Source organism: Buteo buteo, chromosome 8 (genome assembly GCF_964188355.1).
Source record: "Buteo buteo chromosome 8, bButBut1.hap1.1, whole genome shotgun sequence".
Taxonomy (NCBI): Eukaryota; Metazoa; Chordata; class Aves; order Accipitriformes; family Accipitridae; genus Buteo; species Buteo buteo.
The window spans coordinates 39260906-39285605 of NC_134178.1; the positions used below are offsets into that span (position 1 = coordinate 39260906).

Below are 24700 nucleotides of genomic sequence, written 5' to 3' on the forward strand. Positions count from 1 at the left end.
GGCAGGTTGCGCATGAACAGTGATGTTTGTTGTTGTTTTGGTGGTGGTGGTTGGAGTAGACTTGAGTCATCAGCGTAGAGATGATGGCTGGCTTTGAGTTTCTGTGAGGAGAAGCACAGAGAGTGAAAGGATAAAAAGACCTAAAGAATAAGACCTGTGGGGTCCTATGGACAGAGCACAGGTGGACAATGAGAAGTTTCTAATTCAGAGTACACTGTGGAAGCACTTAGAGAGCAAGGAAGTGCTGAAGGCTCATTTGTGTCTAAGGCAGCCAAAAGATCAGAGATGGTGAAGATGGATTAGGTTCAGAGGTTTGCCAGAAGGGAAGTTATCGAGCCTTTGATGAGAGCGGTTTCAGTTGAACATGGGGCAGAAGCCAGACCTGAATGGTGCCTACAATGAAACTGAGGGAAAGGGTGTCCTGGTGAGGACGGCAAAGACTGCATCAGGAGCCCAGGCAGCCAGCAGAATCGCTGTCCCTTGGGGGTTTCAGTAGTCAGCTTGACAAAGGTCTGAGCAACCTGATCTGACTGTGAAGTTAGCCCTGCACTTAGTAGGTTGTGCTGGAGATCTCTGGAGGTCCCTTCTAACCTATATCACTCAACAGGTTGTCATATGAACTGACTGACCTTGAGGAGGGCAGCAGTTGGAGCAACAAGCACAGTGTTTTGTGGTGGTATGTTAGGTGAGAAAGACTACAGTTGAGAGACTTTTGCAGGTTAGGTTCCATTTTTTTATGGTTGGTGAATGCTGACTCCTCAGATGGGTATAATAATAACTTAATGCTGAAAATGCTCTTGATGTTTTAAGAAGAAATGTCTGATACAGTAGAATAGAGTTTGGTGGCTGGCTTAGGTTTTTTCACTTGCTTAAAGCATAAGGAACAAGTTTCGTTTTAGGAAATGTTAGGATTGTCTTATGTGTAAACAATTGTGTTTCTTTTTCTTTGGACTAGGTTCTGTATATGACCTTTGTGAGTGTGAATTCAGAGCTAAAACAAAAACTTATGATGGCTTTCCTCCCTATAGAAAAAAACCCCTCATCTTAGCAGATGATCCTTAAACTTACTAATTGCTGCTATACCGACCTGCGAAGTTTTGTGCTGAAATTTGAATTCCTGTGAGCAACATTTATCATAACTGCCTTTAAAAATGTTTATATTGTTTATTTGAAAACTGCTTTTTTTTCCTGTCCTGTTGAACAACATTCACTTATTTAACCAGTGTATCTTCATAATAAAGCTTTACCCTTTGTACAGTTGAAAGTCTATACACTGTATAGAAGGTTTGAAGATGGGACACACCTACACATTAGGAGATTTCTTCCTTTCCTCCAGTTTAACCCTTGGGTACTTGTGACTGGTTTCTTCCACTCATACCTTCATTTCCTTTCAGTATTCAGAAGATGGGCAATAACTGTGCTTACATACTATTTAAAATTCCTTGAGATTTGCAGAGGAAAAGGGCTGTGTAAATGCTAATCATTTTCCTATTTTACTCTTTAGTTTCTTTTTTTTTTGGGGGGGGGGGGGAGTGGAGAGTAATATGTAAATGCGTAAATACCTGCATGCATATGACATGTGTTTTCAAACTGGGAACACGCATATGTGGAAAACCTTCTCGTTTCATATTTTAGCTTTGTAAAATGTTTTCTAAAATAGTTCTTATTATTTAATTGTACTGCAAAAATATGGAATGTGGATAAATATATTTGGACAAATGGGTACATCCTCAGGGAAGATATGATGGAATCTGCATTTGAATCTAAAGTAAGTATTCTTCCTATTCTTTAATTCTGTCCTCCATCCCCTAGGCCCATGAAATGCAAGAGCTTCGAAACAAGTTCAGTGGCTTTTATGCTATGGTTCTTCAGTAGCATAGTCTGTGTATCTAGCTTCTGGAGTTTTTTGTACTGTGAGTTTGGGTGCTGCTATTTCTTTAGGCTCCTGCAATACAACAAAATTTTCCTCTCTAGACTCTGGTAGACTTGGTCTAGTGCACTACCATGCACGTGTAGTTTGTCTTTGTGTTCCTGTCTGATCTGCACACATACAGAGTACAATTCATGTTGAAATGCGGGAAAGACCTATGCAGGCGTTGCCCATTGGCCTTCTTTTCTCCGCAAAACTGTTCCTTATCTGATAGGCGTTTGTCAGTGGCTCCATGCTTTAAAAGTACGTATGACCGAAGAGGAATAAATGTAATGGTAGTAGTGTGATTTTTTTCATTCTTTTACTGGTAAATGTCTGTTGCCAAGTATTAAGACTCTTTTCAGTTTGTAAGAGCAATCTTTGTCTCTAAACTACAGCAAGACTATGGAGGATTAGTTTTGGCTGGCAACAAGAAGAATGCTTTAAAATGCCTAAAGGGTTAACCTTAAATGCTAATCCAGTTCTCATATCTAGAAAGCTGTCACTAGTCCTGTCATAAAGTTAAACTCCCAAATCCGACAATGTACAATTGCTGAGGCCAAACTTAAGTCTTGTTGCCTTGCTATGAAGTCACAAGGATTCTTTAATGATTAAGGTGAAGAGTTTTTACCGAGTCAGTGAAGACTGCTAATATTTTGCTTGATCTGGACATGGTTTTTTAACTCTGTTAGTGAGAAATGTCATGTATGGGGGGAGTAAGGCAGTAGAAAGGCACTAGAGGTGGAGGCTTGCCTAGTTTTTGTAAAACTTGATCATCTGATAAATTAGTTCATCAGTAAAATTTTCAGTTAAGAATTCTTCAGTTCTGTTCTTCCTGCGGACCTATGTAAGAAAGAGGAAATGCTTTCTCTCCACATTATTTGAAAATATATTCAGAGTCATATATGAGTTGGATGTGACTGATAGTTTGTGTATTCTTGCTATCAAGAGTAGTTTTCAGTGCTTCAGCATCACTGCCCCATAACATCTAAGTTTTTTTTTCATTTTGATCACATAATCACATATTATTCATGTACCTTGTTTTGCTTGCATGCATTCTATACTCTTCAAGGTAACTTTAGCATATACTGTAGCCTTGTTCTTTGATAAAAGCAAGATACTTTTTTGACTAATTGAGTGGAGGATTTTGCTTTGAAACTGAAATACCGTGAGGAATGCTATATACCCCTCCACACTTAGAATACTGCTTCTGCCTGAAAAAAGAAGAAAGTTCATTGATTAATACTTACTGCTTTTCTGATTATTTTTTTTTAAATTGAATTAGGGGGGAAGCAAAAATTAATTTGTTATCACTTTATGTATGAAACTTTTCGTAGAGTTCTATTGGTTCGTAATCCAAATGCAAAACTCACATCCTGAGAAAATTTAAATTGGACTAAGGTTTTTGAAATGGAAGAGAAGGTCACTTCGCTGCCTATGGGTGTGTATTCTGAATGTCAGGTCAGGCAGGCTAATGTAGAAAGAGCTGTGCCTTAACTTGCTGAGTGGTTTTTTTGGTTGTGGGTTTTGGGGTTTTTTTGGGGGTGTGGTTTTTTGTTTTTGTTTTTTTTTTTAGTTATGGCAGGCAATTGCGCAGAGATCTTGATGGCGACATTACTTGGCAAACATTTTGGAATCGGCTCAACATGTGACATCACACCCCCTTAAGGTTTTCCACATAAAATACGTCCTCCAAAGAAAATACAAAAATTGAGACTTAATCTGAAATGTATTATTACATTCTCTAAGGTCTCATTAGGTACCTCAGTATTTCCCCTGCCCCCCTTTTCCCAGGCAGATAGACTAAATGTTGCAGATAATAGTGGTAAAAGTTTTATAGTCTTCTTGGGGGCAATATGGAGGAGGGGCAGGGAAGAGAGTTTTAATCCCATGTCTACCCTGTTTTCACCAGAAAAAAAAAAATACAAGGACTCTGATGCTTAGTCTTTCCTTCTATGCAGCTTTTCACGCTGTGTGAGCACGTGTCTGATGTAACATTTTGCCACTTTTAGCAACTGTAGTTGTTTAGCTCTGTCTGCAAGAGATGTGTGTCTCAGTTTTTGAGAAAAAGACAGCAGAGATGAAAACTTCAATTCAGCTCAGGTTTTAGTTCCTGATATGATGCTGTTTCACAAAAACAGTTCTTAGAGAAAAAAGTCACTTCTGTGCCTTGTGGGGGGACTCTGTATGTGCTTTTCTGTGTATGCCTGTGCTTGCCTGCATCTGTGTATATTTTTCTGAGAAGCAGAAGTTTTTTTTCCCCAGCCTCTTTAATTGCAAACCATAAATATGGCTGTGTACTTGGTGGGAAGCATATGTGCTATCTTCGATAGACCTGCAGGAGAGAGGTGTAGTGTGGAGGGTGAACGCTGCCAAAATATGTGGAACATGATGTTACACAGGCGAAGCAGAGGAAGAATTATCTATGCGTAATCTGAGTTTAGAATAAGCTTGACGTTCTCACACCCAAACATTTCCATCTGGAAGCTGTTCCTAAGTGAAAGGAAACAGAGACAATATTCTCCTATCTTCTTGAGTAGCTATCCAGGGAATAGGAAATGTTCTTCAATATATACATTATTTTTTTTTCCTTAAGATGTATTCAGTTTTAGTGCAGATTCAGAGAAGCCACAGTTTAAAGTGGCTTTTTTAAAGACAGTAAGTGACATTAAATTCTTCTTAATCCTTCTGAGAATTGGTAATGAAACCCTCACACTGTGCTTAAACAAGCTGTGGTGCTTTTAGGTTATACTTAAAAATAAAGTTGGATTTATGGTTTTTATGCCAATCCTGGTATGAGAACTTCATGGCATTCTTATTTTCAAGCTTTCTGTAAATTATCCTCTGCCTTTGCTTCCTCTCTCTGTGGTCTGTCCAAACACCTTCTACTTTTCCTCATGTCTTTTTCTTCTGCCATCAAAGGCTGCATGCCTGATTTCATATTCTGTTACTTACATACTATAGTGTACACTGAACATCTAAACATGCTGAAAGGTTGCCTACTTCATGTTGGTTATAACTTTACACATTTGCATTTCTCTTTGTATTCTCTGTAGTCTAACATACCTGTCATCCTGCAACAGTGCTGAAGAATATGCCAACCATTTGACCTACCTTACCTGCTGATGGATATGTAGACATTACTGTTATTTAGGAGTAATTAGTTATGTTTTCACAGCTGAACTCTCAAAATACAACTCTGCAAATGCACTGATTTTTAGTGGATGCAGAATAAGAAAGCAGACAGATGCTTAGACATGTTAAACTGTAGATATTTCTTAGTACTATGGCAAGAGGTAACCTTACCTTTCACATTCTTGTTCCAGTAAGTTTGTAAACTCATCACTTTTTTCCATGTATTTGCTGTGCTTCCTCTTCTCTTCCTCTAGTTCATACAGTGTCTGTCTGTGTGATTTTTCTACCATTAGAAGTTGCTCCAGCATTCGTCTGTGAGTTTCTTTCTGTTTCTCTACAACTTTATCAAGCTACAAAAAAAGCAAAAACTCCTGATGTCTTTTGAAATTCTTACTTGCTCAGGCTTTCATTAATAAAAGATTTTACGAGAGGCTTAAATAATATAAAATGCATTTAATAGCCTAATGGCCAGGTCCTTTGGTATCTGTTTGGAAGGGGTTATTTAGTTCTGTCAGTCTAGTTCTGAAAAATTAGAAAAATAAGGTACGGTTTTGCAGGATCCTCAGTCACCTGCTGTTCCTCCTCCTGCCATGACTGATCCTCAACAGCTACTAATTAACAGTTACTGTTCCCAGGGCTGTGCTTTTCTCATTGATCATTGTGGTAGAGAACCAGATGTCTTGGCAGAAGAAGCCTCTGCTTCATACAGTAGACAACTGACTGTAGGTTGAATAGAAATAGCTGCCTCATTTGTACCTCCGTAGGAAATAAGAGCATTGAATTGTCTTTGTAAGGTGGACAGGTAGATCAAAAAGCAGTTTTCCTCTGGTTTCACAGTAGACGTGTGATAGAAGCAGGAGTGGAAAACAGTCCTGTCTCCTGTGCTTACTCTGACCATGGCTCTGGGTTTCTGGAATAAGTGCTAAATTTTGAAATAGTTGAAAGTATTTTTATTTAATGGTGGCATTTCCCGTTTTGTTCCTCAAATTTCACATGTAAAGGGGTTTGCCTTGCTGATAGGACCTTTATAGCACACTTTGAGGATCAAATTCCCTCCCCTTCCCCAGGTATTTCTGCTGAGCTTCTAAATATTATTGTATAGTGGTATTTGAATAATCTATTTTAGGTTTTGGTAATAATTTTTAGTTTTTGTAAACCACAGAGGTATTGGCATAACTGTTCACTGGAGTTATGCTGTTAAACAAAATGATTTCCAGAAACCGAGTGAAAACTATCATTCTGAGGATTCTCTTAAGACTTTTGAATTCAGTATGTGACCGAGTTATGCAAGTGTGTGTATGAAACAAGAGGGGGTTTTCTTCCTTAGGCTTTATTGATCTAGCTGAAGTTTGAGGAAAGATCACTGGAGGCCATCTAAAGACCTGGGAAGAGTCTGTATTTGTGAGAGTCTTTGTTCCCTGCTCGTTCCCCTTCCTCTGTGGAGACTGCCTCCCTCATCAGGCCAACACAGGAGTCCTCGTATCCTTTTTGGAAAAGAGAAATTTTTGAGCTCAAGGCCCAGTGCCTCCTTTTAACCACAGTCTATTCTAGTAGGTCAAGCTGCTTTGCAGTGCTTCATTCTATTAATAGGAAACAATTCACAAATGGGCGGTGTGGGAAGCAAGGCTGGTTCTGGTTCTCTGATGTTTCCCCCACAAGGAATTCCATGTGCCACAAGAAACACTGGGGCTTCAGATTCTAAGGGCCACTGCTTATTTTGGACAATTTAATTCCAAGGAGTATGATTAATTGTCTTTTCCTCATGTTTATTCACAGCTTGGCCAATAGGAGCAATGACAGGAAGAGCTGGAATGCCTAAACATGAGTTTCTTGAATGAGTGAGAACCTCAATTTCTATATGGGCTTCCGAGTCTCCCTCTGCTTACCTCAGCTTCTTTTTAAGCTTTATATATTCTCTTATGTTTCTCCTAAATAATTGCTAACTTTTTTGGTGACACTGCTACGAATAAGGAAAAAGGAACCATTGACAAGACTTTGAAGATAGTTTGAGTCCAAAATACTCCAACAGAAATGCAGACCATTTTGAAAATTGCCTGTTCTTTCTGCTTACGACATTAGAGTGTCTTTTCTGTTGTGACATCGCTAAGCTCATTTCATGCGTGATCAAAAAATGTAAAGAAACCTGAGTGTCCTTTTTGGCTGTTTTGTCATGCTCTTCTTACAGCAGAATGTTAAGGGGTTTTTTTGTCTTGTTCACTCATAATTTGCGTGCTTTTATACCAGCAAGGTCAATGCTTTCTGGAATCATGATCCTGAAGTAGGACCTCCTTTGGGAAAGCATTTCTTACCTAAACCCTTGCATATGGAATTTTTCTCAGTAAGCAAGTGCCACCTTATACAGTCATCTCCTGACTGTGTTTTCTATGTCTTGTACAGAGGTTGACAACTGAATTGCCTAAAAAGGTCAGGTTGAAGAAAACTGGCCATTTTCTAATTTCTCCACAGTCTCCCTTCTTCTAGCAGAAGTGGAAATTTCAGAATTTGAAATCTTTTGTTCAGATACTAGCTTACCAGAAAGAGAGAGAGAATTTTCAGCGTGGTTGACCAACCTTCCTCCCCCACCAAGATTTTAGAGGGTTTTTTGGAACAGCTATTGCACAGATGCATGAGGCACCATCACCTGGGTTCCTGATCTTTGCCTTTTTAAAGGTCATGCTGTCAGGTGACTATATGCTGTTCTCAGAAAGCAACCTGCCTCTGATGCAGTGCTGCTTGCAACTATGGCCCTGTCTTGCTTAAATTGATATGAACTGCGCCCAAGCCTTGCATGATAGTGCTTGCTGATCTCAGCCCTCAGTCCAAGGTCAGGTGGGGAAGAAGGTAAAGGTGTGAACTGATTTCTTTTGGCAGGCAGTCTGCATGGATGGGATTAAGAAAGTGAAGTGATGCATTTGTATGGATTGGTCCACAGCTTCAAAAGTACATGTAAGAATCTGCTGGGGTGTGTAAATTGCTATCATAAGAAAATACTGAAATTTCTTGCTACAAGCTGATCATAAATCAAATAACTCCTGTTTCCAAACATATAAATGCCTGATGGAGATGAGGGTTAGTTGTCAACACAAACAACATTAACCAGATAAAAGATAGTCCTGCTTCTGCATTGTTGGATGTGAAAAATGTGGCACCTGCCAGCAGTGTTTTATGGGTTCAGTATATTTTGTTTGCTCTAGAGTATTTGTTGAATGGCTAGAAGAAGTTAATTCAAGCAGTAGTCCAAGCAGCATGTATGCAAGAAGAAAGGTAGTCATTCCAGGTTTTTGTTTTTCAGTTCTTGATGATCAATGCCAGTGCCTTTCACTTCACAGTTGTGCTTTTGTCAGTGTTGAGATTAGCAGTTTGGAATACAAACTGGTATTTGGGATGGGTGAGGTGTATATTCAAGGCAGGTCAGTGGAACAAGGAGTTTGAAAATGGGTAAAAGAACAGTAGTGTCCTGGGGAGACCTGCTTACATGAAAGGGTAAGAGAGACAAGTAAATAAGCTGCTGCATCAAAGTTGTTTTCATGTTGTAGTTTTCTCCTGTTGCTCAGATTAGAAGATGCATTTAGATTTTCTTTTCAAGAATGCTGTCAAATCAGTTCTACCACGAGCATTTGCAGCTGGTGTGAAGCTGTTGTGGCTGGGGACAAGGTGGAGAGCAAGAGCTTGAGATTCCACTTGGGGGGAGAAGGGAAGAGATGCTGAGCCTGTGTCCTGGTACAGGTGGGTGATAGAGAAAAGAATTGGAGAGGCAGCAGATCTTGCATCACAATTAATGCAGACACTTGAGATCTGCATGTAAGCTGCATGATGGGTATGAGCATTTGGCCTTGTGACAGTTGTGTCTGTTCTTGTGCAGCATGCCTCTCCCTCCCTGAAGGACCAAGCAGAGCAGAGTCTGATACTGGGTTGCTGCACTTCTTTGTGGTTTGTTTGGAAGCTCTATTGTGTCCCTCTGCAAGATTAGGGCACTTCCCCAGGGAGCAAAATTGACTCTTGCATTTTCCCTGTGAGATCTTGTGGCTGACTCCCACGTATCCAGCAAAGAAGAGAGAGAAGTCATGTGAACCCCTGCTAGTGTGAGATTGTCACAGAAGAGTGGTCTCCAGCAGCCCCTGGTTCCTCAAATTACTCTGTCCAAATGCTAAATCTGCGCATGCAGAGGTATCCATTTATATGTATGCACACACTCAGCATATACAGTTCTTGGCTAAAAACCACAGAGGACTAATAAGCAGCAGTATAAATGTCTTCTGTTGAAAATTAAAGTGATAAAATCTTAATTAAGTGATTTGTTGTTTTGTTCTTGCTAACCATATGGGCTTTTTGCTAGAATTAATACTTGAACATACTGTACAATACAATGGAAAATAAGAGGCATGGTCTTACGTAACTGTGAATAGTTCAGCAAGCTAAAAATTCACAGGAATTTAACCGTTTAAATACATTTTATCACCAACTCATGTCTGAAGTCAAACTAGGATGGTGTGTCTCGTATCTGTTACATTGGAACTAGACTTTTAGTCTTTCTCTTTTTAGATTGTTTTGTGTTTGGTGCTGTGCCAGAATAAAATCCAAGTTAGTTACATTTCTTTATCCAAAGTTCAGTGAAATATTATTCCTGTGAATAATATCCTCATGGTCATTGTTTATAAATGTATAATCCTGAGTTTAGGATTACTGGAGATTATGGGAGCAGTTCCTCACTTGTCTTTTTCAACCCTAGCTGAGCCAAGTTTCCATGCAGATACATTGGTCTGCTTTTCCTGAATGCTATGTTGTCAATGTTATTGTTTCAGTCTCTTCCTATGACTGTAACTTACTGGTGCCCTACCTACAGCTGTCATCATTGGAAAGTTGTGACCAGCACTTGTAAGATGTTGTGAGGATGCAATCAGATAGACTTTGTTAAAAGGCTGATGAGGATGCATCTTTCCACGAGTTGATTGGCACTGGGATTTTAAAAATGGATTTGATTTTGAATTATCCTTGATGGATGTAGAATATAGGCTTTCTTCTAGTTTTGTTGCTTTTAGAGGAGTTCTCGAAGTGGTAGGAGGTATTGTTCATCACATTTCAAAACAGTGAGGCACCAGATTTTTTTTATCTTTGACTGTGTTATTGGAAGCTGGGGAAAGTTAGAAACCAGAAGTGGCTTTCTAGTTCCATGAAAGTTTGAAACATGAGAAAAAGACTCCATAAATTCTGCAGTATCTTCCTCTTTATCTCTCTTTTCCTACATCACCTTCTCTGATGTTTTTCTGATTCTTTTAAAAATTTATTTGTTTATTTTTGAATCTGGGAAAATGGTTCTTATGCTGTTATTTGGTATTTGCTAGAATGTTGAATACCGTTTGTTTTCTATTCAAGAGAAATGGCAATTGAGCTGAAGCCAGATTTTCTCATGAATAACTGACTTGATCTAAATTTATAAACCGTACAAAGATGGAAAACCATTTCAAGCCTTTGTGTCAGAAGCAAAAATAAAATAAAAGTATTTTCTTTTCTGCCCATTTAAACATAATTCACTGTATCCTTGAGTGCGAGGAATAAGAGTAAGCTTATCTGGCATTTGTTAGGTTGCAGAAAGAAATAGCTGTAGAGCGAATTTGGCTGAAAAAACCCTCTGCTTTCAAAAAAAAAAAAAAAAGACGACATGGTTTTGGTGTGTCAGACTTCTCATAGGTTTTGCAAAGGAATATGTGTTACTACTGTTTTCTATTTTGCTACATTTCTTCATCTATGAATCCTGTTCCTGATGAGTAAAGCTGTCCAGTTACCAAATTTTCCCACTACATTTTTAATCAGATTTGCCAAGAAACTTCATAAAGTTTAGGATAGGTGAGTGAATTGTGAGAGAACATCAAAGAACCAGTAATCTTACCGATGCCTTCTGAAATTCCCTATATTTTCAAGTGAGTTTTGGGAAGATCCTCTGTGTTCAGGACTACAAGGCTAAATTGTCAAGGGCAAGACGCATATGCTCTAGAGGAACTGGATCAGCAGAGGTTTTGTAGGCGGATACAAAGGTACATTGTCATGGTGGCAAAGGGGGACTTTAAATGGTCCATTCCCATACCTTGTGGCTGGTTCCACCTCTCCCTTGGTTTTTATAAACTTTTAAAAAATCCAAACAAAACCTAAATGGATCTCTGACTTAATTTGGGGGGATTTTGAAACAAATTGTGGAATGCCTGCTGATTATGGCATCCTTTGGTTTACCAAGATATATGAAGTGCCAGTGGTCCTTCTAGCCTTTCAGTTGCTTTCAGGATGTTTATCTTTGCCTTTTGGAATTGCCAAATCCAGTGGTGTTAGAAATCCTTTCTCTGCCACTAAGTGTAAGAAGGAAAAAGTGTGTATAAACTTATGTAAAGTAACAGACTGAACTTATGTTTTCAAACTTTTTTGGACTTCTTTTCAAATAATTTCCATTTGTGCTCAAAGTTTCTGTGACATAATGCCACAATGTTCTAAAATAAATTAACCTCCACAGTTGAACTTTATCTGTTTCAGATTATAGCCAGAGATTTTAACCTTTGAGCCTCTGAAATGAGTGTTGACCTTTTGCCTGACATAATTTTCGCTGAAATTAACTCTATATCCTTAGGTACATTTCTGTTCAGAAAGCTTGGAAAACATGTGGTAGAAGAATTGTATTAATAATTTCTGCTTTTATTTTTATGATGATTATCGATACTGAGCAGCATATTAAAAATGTTTATCTAAATTCAAGAGGAGACACTTTCTTGGGAGAAACTCATATATTCTGATATGAAGGTATTTTAATATCCAGTGATTTGCATTGCAGGGCAGAAATGAAATTCAGATTAACATTGTTCAGAAAGTATGGCTGCTGCTGCAGTGTAATGAAACTAAAGGTTACTTAGGTAAAATGCGAGATGATTAGATTTCTGCCTGGATGAAGTTTCTAATGACAGCTCATTACAGTAACTGCTCAGACCAAGTTAGTATGCCCATGACTCCCCCAGAATTAATGGGAGCTGAGATATGTACAGGTAGACAGCTGTGTGATTACTGCTGAATGGGCCCTTACCAGCCATTGGTAGGATGGCTTCAATGAGACAAATAGGAAGGTATCTGTTTGTATAGGTTGTGAATTTGGATAATAGAAAGGAAAAAAACAACAACAAAAAAGACGATGTCAAAAATAGAAGGCTGATTATCAAAGTTTGAGTTAGACAAGATCATGGCTGTGTCTATGTTTAAAGCCCCAATGCACAGTATAAATGAGGATCATTAGATACCTGTTTTTATTAGGGAACCCACTGGACCCTGCACTTCGTTCTTCTGTCACTTACACTCGTGTTAGATTCTAGATTTAGAGCTCATTTGCTTTCTTCCCCTGAAGCCAGTGAGATATTTACAGTTGAATTTGGTGGGAACTACGGTTAAATATCAATTACATGTTCATACCTCTCCCATAGGCTTTTCGTAGATATCTTCTTGCCATTGCTCAGCCTTTGTTTGAATAGCATCTCGCTGGAGGGCCTCTAACACCTTCTTTGGAGTAACAAAGCCATATTGTGCTTCAAGCAAAGCCAAGTCAATTTTTTCAGCCTTAAGTACTCCTATAACTTCATCTTGAGCCTGCAGAAACACAAAGGTTTTATTTTGTTAAACTGTACATGTGTATATATAGGTTAGCTTTCTACTTTTGATTTTAAGAAAACTAAAAAACTTTTAAAGAATGCTGTGTATGTGAAGTGCCCCAAAATAGTCAGTAACATGAAGACAGTTAAAAAGCATGAGGGAGATATTGGTCTTTGTATTTTATTAGTTCTGCATACACTCCAACATCTTCAGAACCCTCATCAATGCTTAAGTACTTTGTTAGTGATTAGATTGTGTTGCTGTTTCTGGACAAGTTTGTAGCATTCACAATACAAAATTTCAGGGCAAAGTGTGACTTGTGGTAGTGCAAGATGTTAGGCTGGTTCTTGAAGCCTGGAAGTGCTGCACATCATGTATATTTTGGGTGCAAAGGTGGCTTCTGTAGTTAAAACCCACCTGGGGTTGTCCACTTCTGTTGTTATACCGAGCTCATTTGAGCAGTGAATGTAGTGAGGTGTGCTGTGCAGGGGATGTGACACTTCGCAACACACATTCCAAAGCCATGCAATAATGGCAGTTCTTTAAAACAAGATTAATTGCCTTCAAAGCTGACAGTGGGGTTCTGTGTGCATGTATATGTACGTGTGCATGCATGTGTGAGACCATGCCTTATGTCTTTATAGACATGTAGATGTGCACATGCTCATGTACCTGCACTCAGGTAATAAGCAACCTTGCAGCATCAAGTTTTTTGGAAGTAACTGCTGTAAGGGTATTCACAACTTGTGAGTGCATGTTAAAAAAAGGCATTTTAAAAGATAATGATTGAGAGAAGGTGGTGTTATCTGGTTTCCAAAAGTCATGTAGTTTCAAAAAGTATAGCCTAAATATGTGCATTATACTTTTCCTTTCCTAATGTCACTTCATTTGTTTCCTTAATCTTATAAAATATCTGATGACATCCTGGTAATCTTATGAAATATCTGATGACATTCTGTTACCAAAGAGTAGATACAATATATTCTCAGGTATGTTTTCGGTATGTTCTTCTATGTATGTATTTCAGAAATTCTTGCACAAGCTGGCAGGTACACATGCCTTCTTCCTATCATACAGCATTGTTCTGTAAGTCCATGCTCCATGCTGGAGAAACATGCTGTATGTATCTGCAGTATTTGAAGTGATCTATAGATTCTCTTTGCTCTTGTAAAAAAGAAAACAAGCCACCAAGAACACTTCTTTGCTATAAAGTTACTAGTTCCTAGACATTAAGTTGAAGGGGACAGAATACCTGCTGCGAATATTGTGCTAATTGTCTCGAAGTCCCACTTCTAATGAATGTTCTTTTATGAGAATATCTGATTATGTGAATGTTTCCACTGGGGGGAAACTGGTTTAGGTCACCACCTTCCCTAGGGCCGTGTCCATGTCTTTTTTCCCTGCATCCTCTGGTGGTGGAGGTTGCCCCCTGCCTCCGTTACAGTGACATAACTACATGAACTATCTCAAACATCCATTGTCTGCAATGATCTCAGTTAAAAACAAAATGAAATACATGCTAATCCTAGAAGGGTAGAATAGGAAGGGAAGAAATCAGAGAGAGGGATATATCTCAGGAGAGGGTAACAATTTTCAGTCTGACTGCTCTTGACTGGAGCACTTCTGTATCTCTCTTTGTGACTGTGTTTAGAAATAGAGCATTTTATCTTTTTTTTAATCCTGTGGAAGAAACCTAGAAGAGTGATCTTTGTGCATCTTAAATGTTCTGGAATCAGAAAGTAATGGCACCTAACTTTGAAACTTAATTATGGTTGGATTGACAGCTGATCTTCAGAGATTTGACTTGGCATTACAGGTGGTGGAAAATTAGAAATAAAAAATGACTTCTTGCTTCTTTCATTCATGATGCTTCCTTTGGAATGTTGGACATGATTTAAAATGTTCATGTCGTGCTTATTGTTTTCCAGTTTCTCATTTCACTCTGTTGCAGTTTTAAATCTTAAGAATTGAAGTGTGTGTGGGTTTTTTATATATATATATATTTATATTACATAAGTGTAATGAAGTGTGTGTGTAATATAAATACATATATAAATATACATACACAAACATCTCTTTTTTGAGAGGAAGAGAGAACTGTTTTGGGGGAGTGTGTGACATCTGAATTATAATCTAAATTAAGAAAGGGCATGTGAGCCAGAGAGAAATGTTTTGCAAACATGGAAATTGTTTTGTTTGCATAATGAAGTGTTCTCTAGAAGTTTGCATTGGATCTACCCTCAGAGATTGGTACATCTATCAAATAGTCATATTTCATGTGTGTTCTGTTAAGCATATATGTATTATTATGTAAATATATATGCCTATGTTAAGAATGGAACTACCCAGGTGCTGTCTAGGTAATAAACTCTGAAACCATGTGATACACCCATTTATACCACTTTAGCCAGTTTGCTCTTTCCTCTGTCTGTGAGCAGTTTTAAGTGGCTACCACTACTTCTCTGCAATCAGCCTGCCACAGAAATATCCTTCTTGCTCACTGGAAGTCTGGTTCCCGCTTCCTAAAATTACATTTGACCAGGTTAGGCATCGTTTACCACGTGGCAGCTGGCTCCTTTTCCAGACAGAAAAATGCTCGCTCCTCAAAATCCAGTATCTTGTGGGCTAAGTAGTGTGCAACACTTACGCTTAATATTATGGGAAATAAAATGGCTACTTTGATTTTTCTAGGAAAAGATGTTAGAATACTGTTGAGTGAGTTAGTTCTTGTGATCTGGCACATAGTGATTCGTAAAGAGTAATGCTTGTGACTTTGTTGGAGATGGGAGATAAGAAATAATTAACAGATATTAAAGGTTCTCCATATAGGTTTTACAGTGACAAATACTTTGTATTCAGAGTACTTAGAAAGGGGCAGCACAATAGGACAGTTTTGTGAGTTCTCTGCTCTGAGAGTTACGTGATCCTTCACAGTGGACCATGAGTGTTTTTAGTGTGATACAGGTACATTTTGAATAAATATTATTTGCATTAAGGGTGGCGTAAAGATCACCTTTTCTGACTGATAGCTGTAATATAGTAATAGCTATAATTTGTGGTTTTATGTACTTTGCTGTTTATATTTGCCCTTCTCTATCAAATTAGGTAGGGTGTTTCTTTAACATGAAAGCAGCATGTGTTTGCAGTAAATTGGTGGGGCGGGGAGTGTGTTTTACTCTGGAATATAAAATAAGACAATAAATCACCTGTAATTCACCCTCGAGGACACTAAGAAGAAATAGCAAGTCATCACGAGAGAGATCCTCTCTTTTCTTGGAAGAACTTTGGGTTTTTTCTGCCTTAGGGCTTCTTAGGATGGTACTGGCTTGGGCTACATCATCCTTTTCCTTCTGCCTTCTTTGCACGTTTCCTCTCCCACTGTAACCGACCTCTTCTTTATGGTGGTCTTTCGGCCTTTGCTGGCTCAGCTTTGGTCTGGTTGGGCTTTCTGTGCTGTTACTTCTGGAACGCATGGTTTATATCTCTGAAGCTGAAGGAAGGTGGGGAAAAAAAGTAATTGTTTTAACTAACAAAGACTATAAAACTATTGCCATAATTTATGATGGTGGGTATTATTCCCTCCAGACTGGTAGTTTTCCCTCCCACACAAGGCTGTTTGTCATTTGACAAAAGCTGACAACCTCATGTAAGCCAACAGGACTGGGCGTGATCCTTACTGGATGTCTTTAGTGAAGTGAGTCTTAATTGGTTTTAAGGAGTTGTAACAATTCCCTCCTCAATATTTGCAAAGACAGCAACTTTAGCAACAGTACTGTGCACATCATGGCAGACCACGTTTCCCATTTGAGACACAGCGCCTACCTCACCTTTCAGGTACTTATTGTCATGAGGCAAATTTAGAGATTTAGAAGGCTTTCGCTAGGAAGATCTTTCTGTTCCAATTTCATAACGTACCAGCCCTTACTGTATAGCTGTGTTTTGTTTTTCTTTGTCTTTCCAAGGGAGAGCCCAGAATTGGTTCTCCACTACTACGAGTTATGTAGTTGCATTCTCCATGTTTGGCAAAATGTAGGGGTTAGCACGTCCAGACTGCAAGGGGTGAACCTCATTGTAAACACCCCCTCCCCAACACAACCACCCCGAAAACCAAACTAACTTGCTGATTGTGGTCTGCCTCGCCAATACCCATATAGTATGAAACCTTACTACTTCTTTAGTGCTAGACCCTAGCATTCTAGAGGTGTTAGTACCTGGCCAAAGGGAGACCTTTCCTAACTAGGCCCCTTTGAAGTGCCACTGTTAAATAAACATGCCCTAATGCCTTTTGCAGATAAATGGCTAACACTGTATAAATATTGATTAACCTCAGGAACTTGGTTTTGCTTATCAGCACTCAAATTAAGGTATGAATGGATTATAGTCCACCTCTACAGGAAAACTGTGGTCATGTATACTGTCCAGCAGATAAAAGCCTGATCGTGTGATTCAAATGTGCAATTAAATGTGTTCCAAATACAAAAAAGGCAGAGTTTTTCTTATAAAACTGCAAAGCTAATTGCTGAAAGGTCCAGAAAATTCTTGTGGCCTGTGGTAAGCAGGAGATGATTGTGTTGCTGCTTTTTGGTCTCGCAAATCTGTGGCTAATGAAGTTCTCTCAGAGCTCCCCCTTATGCCAGGTTCTGACTCTATATCCTAAACTCTGTGACTGCACTCCTTAACTGTGCTGATTTTCCACTGAACGCTACAATTACTTCATTTTGTTGTTTTTCTGCAAGAACAGAGGAGGTGGAAGAAGCTTTTAGTATGTAATGGATGATGGCTGAGAGTGGGGAGAATTTATCAAAAACTTTACAAGAAAACCAAGTGATGTTTTCTATAATGCTGAAGTCTCTTCTAGTCTAATTTAAAGCATTCATAATAGCTTGTATTTCGTAAGAAAAACTTGTTTCTCCAGGTCTCCAAAAATCAAGGTGTGTCAGATTTGCCTGGCAGTGTGCACTGGAACCTGTTTGTGAAGCTGTGCATCAACAGTGTCAGGTTAGAATGGGGGCTTGTTACAGTGCATGTAGGAAACAGAGTTGTTCGTAGCAGGCCGGTAGGGATGTTAGCTGATGATGATTAGTTTAAGTTGGTGCTCATCCTGTCCTTTCAGTTGAATGTAGTTTCTCTTTGTTCACTGTGGTCTGCTTATTAGGCTTACTCACCTTTTGCATCTTGCTTACAAAGTATTACTACTTTGGAAGAAGACCATAGGTTTCCTTTGGGCGTAAAATGCCAAATGCCTGTTTGGCTTTTACGTACGGTTAATAGCTAGTATTTATAAGATCAAATGTAGGAGTTGTGAATTAAATCAGGTAACCTGAATGCATTCTGAGCTCGTCCATGCACTTTGATCCCACAAGCACAGGACGCTGTGAAATGCATAAATAGTCCAAGAAGCCCTTGCATTTTTCACCTCATGGCGTGCCTGGTACAGCAGCAGTCTCAACTGGAAATCAAGCTACTGTCAAACTTGTTGACAACAAGTGTCAATATGGCGTTCCTTGTGGAAGGGAAGAGGAACCAGTGTGTAAGGAAGAGGTTTGTACCTTTTCAAGCTTTTTGAGTTGGCTGCACCTGGCAACAGGATCCTGAACTTGAAAGGACAGTAGTCTCGGCGATCCTGCCAAGAAGGACACCCTCCCCCATGTTTTCTCTTACACTGTACACATGCTGTTGGCTTCAAGGCCGCATGCCACACACGGTTTTCACAGCTGCAGAGGGCTAGCTGTGACTCCCTTTCAATCTTGTCGTGCCTACTTCTTAATCAGGTAGATCAGTCCTTATTGCACTGGCAAAAGGTACTTGGTCCCTGAGAAGGCCAACTGACCTGCCAGACAGGTTACCCTCCTATGGAGATGGTGCCTTTGCAGCATCCCAGAGTGGATTTTTCTTCTTTTCTTGATGAGCAGAGTTGTTACGTACACTTTAGCTGCATTCTGTTCTTGCATTCCTGAATGCCAGTGCCTATTATTGAATCTGCTAATGCAAATATTTATCTAGATTTACCAATTAACATGAAAGATAAGAGATTGAAGTGGCATACTAAATGTATCCTTTAAGTACTTTTTTTATTGGTATTTGAATGTAGCTCACAAGAGGTGCGCAGACACTCTGGTATTAGTAGGCCCCCTTATTAACATATTCTTTCTCTGTTGATTTATTTAAGCCTTATTACCTGTACATTGACTGGCATTCTTATTATTTGTAGTGTTATCTGTTTACATAAGGGTGTTAGTGTTAATGTGGTCATCAAACGATGTAGGTATGAGTAACGGAAGGGCAATTCAAAGCTTCAAATTACTGCAGACAGTGTAGCTGCTGGTGAAGCAAGCAAATTGGGAGCTCAGGAATGGACAAAAACAAACATCCCGTCCACCTGCCGTGAAATTCCTCACCACCTTCAAATTGTCAGACCCCCTAGATGTGGCACCATCTAAGGGACTAACCCTCAAAGTGCACCTGACATTTTGGACAGAATATCAGCTGCCATGTCATGCACTTGCACCATGGCAGAAAGATGTTCCATTTTAATCCAGAGGATGCTGGTTTTCTGCAATGTTATTAAGCCCTTGAATGGCCCTTTTTGCGTACCTGTGTCTTAGCCCAATTTTACTTTAAATCACATGTTGATGGGGTCTGTGTACAAGAGAGCTGTCTTGCAAAAAAAGAGGTAAGGAAGAAGTGTCCCTGCTTGTAACAGGGGTTGTAGTTCACAGAGTCTCTGTGGTTTCTCCTGGAGGACTGACTCTTGCATCTTGTGGTAAACTTCTGTATAGAAGCTACTTTAAGCCCTGTTTCTCTGTACCACCAAGAAGGATGACAATATAAGATACTGTAGAAAACAGTAAACAACCGCTAAGAAAGAAGAAAGCAGGTGTGTGCTTTGCACTTGTGATCTGTCATCTGTTTTGGATCGATTACTGTACAGCAGGGATTGTAGCTACATGAACAGAAGAAACAAGGATACTTGTCAGCATCCTCATATGATGCTTTATGCACCATCTAGGCGGCACCTGCTTGCATCAAAAATGAAAGAAGATTGAAAGGGACCGTCCATATCATGAAGTCACGTCTTGTGAAATCACAGACCAACATGCAGTAGGCACTTAATAGAGGTTAGTTTACTGTAAGTGTACTAATTGAAGAGCGTGAGGCCTGTGTTCTGCACTATTGTGCTGTCCTTCATGTTATGAGGTGTCTGTTTGACTGAAGATTTTGTAGTGCTATCTTGCTTGAAGTCACAAGGTGTTGGTTCCCAGGCTTATCAGATTCAGTGCAGCTTGGTAGACTGGTTCCAGATTGAAAATGGAGTAAGGGTAGGTGACATTGAAATGTTCTGGTAAATCAAATTATTGCAAGTAACATACTTTGCAAAGTTTGAATCTATTCTCAGTGTTTGTGTTCTTGTTCTTCTTACAATTTGTTTTCTGTTGTGTTTTTTAAAGAGCTTGCTCATCTCTGAACATGTGTGCTGTCCGTCTGCCTATAAAGGAGAAATTTTCCTCTCCTTGGTGATAAGCAAGTAATCTGAGGGATCAAAATATACTTTCCAGAAGAGCCAGATGAATAAATGACCAAATGTTTCTATGATATTAACTTGGTCTCCACCCTCTCAATCATATGCTGAAGGAGATGAAACTGCATTTGTCTGTTTGGCAGCAGTGAACAAGCAGGTGGTTCAGAAATCCCCACACTTTTGTGGGAAAGACTGAAATATCCTTCAGAGATGATTTCACCACAGACACTGTAGGGTTTTAAGAGACATCCATTTTTTTTCCGTCTATTTTTCCCTTTAGTGTTTTCTCTTTAGTCAGTGATTGACTTATGAGCTAACAAAATCCCTCACAGGACCAAATCTTCCCTTAATCCCAGGGTAAGGATCCTGAACAGTTGAGAACTTGCTGTTTCTTCCAAAAATCCATGACTAAGCAAGGAATTATGTCTTTCTGTTTTTTAACATCCCTTAAAGGGTTATGGCAATGCTTTTCATTTGCTGCAATTGATAGGATTCCTACCAACAGGCTGACTTTTAAGAGGAGTTGAGATGCAATTGCTTAGCATGCCAATGTAATGGGAGAGCACAAAACACATGATGTCTTTTGGAAAGAGGTCTGAAATCCTCTGCCCATCACTAAAAATGTGGTTTGGGGCACGATTGTTCTAAGCAGGGTTCTTCAGCTCGTCTGTAAAACCAAATGGTCTGGGTACTAGACCTCTTTGTGGTTATCCATGAGAAAATGAAGAGGTGGGCTCCTTGCTGTATCGCTTAACATTTCTTTCGCAAAACTGGGTAGCTGTTCTGAAATCTGAAATGAAGATCTGTATTCCACAGAGGTTCCAGCTCAGAAATCAGTACTTTGAAAGTTTTCCAACATGGGTTGATTTTCCCTTGTCTCTGGTCATACCTTGGAACAAATTCTGGCCATACCTAACACTCAAAAGCACTTGTATCACTTTTTCCTCCTGCCGTGCCCTTCTCTCTCCTCCACAGAAATTCAGCTCTCCTAGTTTGTGGTCCAGCATTTTGCTAAGTTGATGGTAGTCTTAGAAGATTACTTATTGTGTTATATGTATACAGTTTATGTAGCAAATAGGTTAGATGCACTGCATTTGTTTGAGGTGATTTGTCTTCTCAGTGAGGTATTACACAGGCTGCAAGGCCACAATGTGCAGGTAAGGTTTTAGTTGTAGTGGAGGAATGACTCCTAAGTTGTATGTGCACTGTAGCTTCAATGTGCTGCTACAAGGTGACAACACTAGTATAATCCCATCTTTTCATGGGTTCGAAAGGTTGAGGAGGAATCAAAATTAAGATAGCTAGAATTTCTTTAACTTTCTATTTCTGGGAATGGAGGGTTGTGGTGAATTTTACGCAATTCTACTGAATTGCTTCTGGGAGATATATATGGGGAACTTTCTCCGTCTGCCTCCTTGGATTTAGGGGTTTTTTTTCTTTTTTAAAGTAAAATGTTTTGCACTCGTTTTGTAATTAGACACTAAAAGTGGATTATTTATAAGGATTAGTGCAAGACAGATTTTTGGTGCATGTGAAAAAATGTTACTAACATCAAGTAGATCTAAGTGCTTGAACAGGTAAACTCTGTAATGCCATCTTACCTGTTTCTCCTTCTAAAAGTGAATCTTGCAGTTGTCTGTATGACAGATTTTTATTGGTAAATTGCGCTGAAATAAAACTCAACTGCTTCAATTTCAATTTGCTTTCCAAATACAGAACTTTCTCTTTTTATAAGCATAAGAAACAGTTAATGTTATGTAATACCAGTGTGCTTGTGGTTTAATACTTATTATTCAGCTGCTGTAATTTTGACTCCAGTGTATAATTACTCTGTAATTACAGCATTATCCAAAGCAAAAATGGGAAATAGTGCTCCATGAAAAGAAAATGTTCCTATCTTAGAAACTGTGTATCTAAACTTGTCCTTTTTCCTGAATATCTTGAAATTGACTGCACCGTAGACATTTACGTAGCAGGATAATTCAGCTCCACTTTAGGTTAAGTACTATAGTATATACAACCAAGTATATATTTAAAAATAAAAAAAAAAAAAAAAAAAAGAAAGAAGCTGTGTAGACAGAACTACTAACGGAGCCTGGTTATCTGTAGATCTATGCCTATAGAAAGGCAAAGGCAGCAGCTACTGCGGCTGAGTTTGAATCCCACATTTCAGTTTTTCCTCACTGTGGCTGTCTCTCAATGCTTTCTGCAGGCACCACTTTCCCTGAAATCTGTAGAAATGTCAGTATCTTGCCCTCTCTCTCTGGCTTGTTTGAAATTGGCAGTGGTTCAGGATGGGACCCCCAGATACACAAAGTGTGCAGCTTCGTTGCCACAGAGAAACGAAACAAGCTCAGGCTGTCGTTAGGAAGAGTACACTGGAAACTTTGGTTGCCCTTTTTGCAGAACCATCTGTCATGGGGGTATTTGTGAAGCTGAAGGGTGGCATATTCAGACTTGTGAAACAAAAATTACCTGCATGGTGTGTAATATGTTTCTGTAAATCCCACGGGCAATAGCTAAAGAAGGGTATTTGAAGACTTGAGAAGGAGCTAACTATCTTTTTGTAAAATAAAAATGCACAAGATTTGAAAACAAAGAAAAAAAAATCCAATCCAAAAGTTTTTAGGTTTGGGGTTTCAGGATAGGCCACAATTTTTTGTATGGTAAGTCACACACCTTCTGTCTACTGAACAGTGGGGGATTGTGGTTTTGTTTGGGTGTTGGGTGGTTTTTGTTGGTTTTGGGTTTTTTTCCCCCAACTTTACTGAGGGTTTTTACTGGCTTTTATTTTATGTTTTGCAGGTTATTGATCTGCTCTAGTTTGTACATTCATATTTCTGATTCTTTCACATGAGATCCATGTGCCTCTCAGGTCAATACCTAGTTTCTGGCTTTTGCTTTCTCCCTTCCTACTAGAGACTTACTAAATGAAATCTTACCGAGGCCCTGGTCAAGGTTAGTGTCTCCCTGGACGAAACACGGTGCAAACCTGAAGGTATTGTCTCAGCAGTGGAATTAATTTTGTGCAAGTACATGACAGTTTTGGCGTAGTTTAAAATCCGGGGGAAGTTCTCAGTGTGCAAGGCTCTCCAACTGCTCCATGTGTTTGCTTGTCTCCAGCAGGCAGGTATGTGCCCTTCCTTCCCCAAGTTGAACATGCTTTTGGTAAATGGGGAACCTGCAAAAGCAGCTATTTCTGACTTCCTGACAATCTAGGCTATTGCCCACACTTATTTGCTGTCCTCAACAGACCTGATCTAGCCCAAATGCCATCATTGTGTGGTAATCTTATAAATATTTTAAGGTGAGTTTTGCGATATCAGGTTTTAAAATAAAAATCCCATTTTTATAGTGTTTTTTCCCACTTCCCAAAACTTCCTGTCACCCCCCAGAATGGGAACATGTAATGTTCTATTTTAATCATCTAAGCCAAATTAAAATACTGTCAATTCAGTATTTTTCCTCCGTTGATTTTAGTAGCATGACAGACCTCTTAATTTTAAAACTATTTTTCAAAGTAAGAATAAGCAAATCACAATAAAATGAAGAGAAGTCTGTGAGAATAAAAGACAAAAGTTCACACAGCCTAGTGCAATTTTTACATCTCTGACTTCAGTGATTAACTTTCCCTGCACATAGGCACGTGTGCATACAAACACCATTTCAGTGGCCTGTGTGTCTGCTGTAGTACGGTCCTTCCTTTCTGGTGGAGGCTAAATTGACTCTGGCAAAGAAGTGCTTGTGACGAACAGTCATCTTGTGTGCCCTTAAACATGCTGGTAATGTGGTATAAGGTCATTTTGAAAAGCAGCCTATAATCACAATTCTCTAAAGAGAATCTAATTGAAGAAATACAATGTTATGGTATTATTAGCTATAATAGCTCTGGGCAGAAGAGAAGGAAGAAACCAATGGTATTTCTTGTATTTCAGCGAGTGTGTCTCCACGCACACACACAACATTTTAAATAATGTATTTGTGTGCCAAGTGTGTGTCTCTGTAATTCTCTTGTGCTTGGTGCACGTGGCAAATACAAAATAAGTGGTCCTGTATAAGCTTTCAGCAAAAGAGCAGTAGTACAGAGTTGAAGTACTTTGATTTTGTTTTCAATGAAAAATGTATGATTAGTACGCAAGGATTATCTAGTATATGTTATCTAGTGTAAGCTAATTTGTTACCCCACAGTAACTGGTCTCGGTATCCAAGACCCAAACTTCTTAACCCTTGCAGCCATCTCCATTTCACTCATTTTTTTATCTGCTTGGTGTTTGAATGGAGTACCATACATCCGTGAGTCATGGAATAGGCAGCAGAGACCACAGTGAGGACTACAGAATAAAAATGTACACCTTCAAAGTGAGTATATATTAATTTTCTTCAAGGGTATTTTTGACAAGCATAGCTTTGTTGAGACATTTCTTTGTGTGGGAGTGTTTGCCTCAGTATTGCTTTTCCCCACACATGAAAATAAACCACAGACTTTTAAATATCCTGAGAAAAGCTGCTTCAAAGAAAGA

The 24700-nt window shown here is 39.1% G+C and overlaps 2 protein-coding genes across 8 annotated transcripts in view; one reads left to right on the forward strand and one right to left on the reverse strand.

The window, feature by feature from the left end:
- The window catches only part of FILIP1L (filamin A interacting protein 1 like), a 212393-nt gene that overhangs the window by 73552 nt on the left and 114141 nt on the right, over positions 1-24700 (reverse strand). For 6 of the 7 annotated variants that reach the window (XM_075034236.1, XM_075034234.1, XM_075034238.1 and 3 more), the window contains 3 exons: positions 15868-16151; positions 12485-12658; positions 5216-5394 (listed from right to left, as the gene is read on the reverse strand). In XM_075034236.1, coding sequence (XP_074890337.1) covers positions 5216-5394; positions 12485-12658; positions 15868-16134 — 620 coding nt within the window. In that variant the 5' untranslated portion in view covers positions 16135-16151. The remainder of the gene's footprint in view (positions 1-5215; positions 5395-12484; positions 12659-15867; positions 16152-24700) is intronic. The other variant, XM_075034239.1, reaches the window with a different exon arrangement.
- CMSS1 (cms1 ribosomal small subunit homolog) overlaps positions 1-24700 on the forward strand; it is a 244960-nt gene that overhangs the window by 73305 nt on the left and 146955 nt on the right. The window lies entirely within an intron of this gene.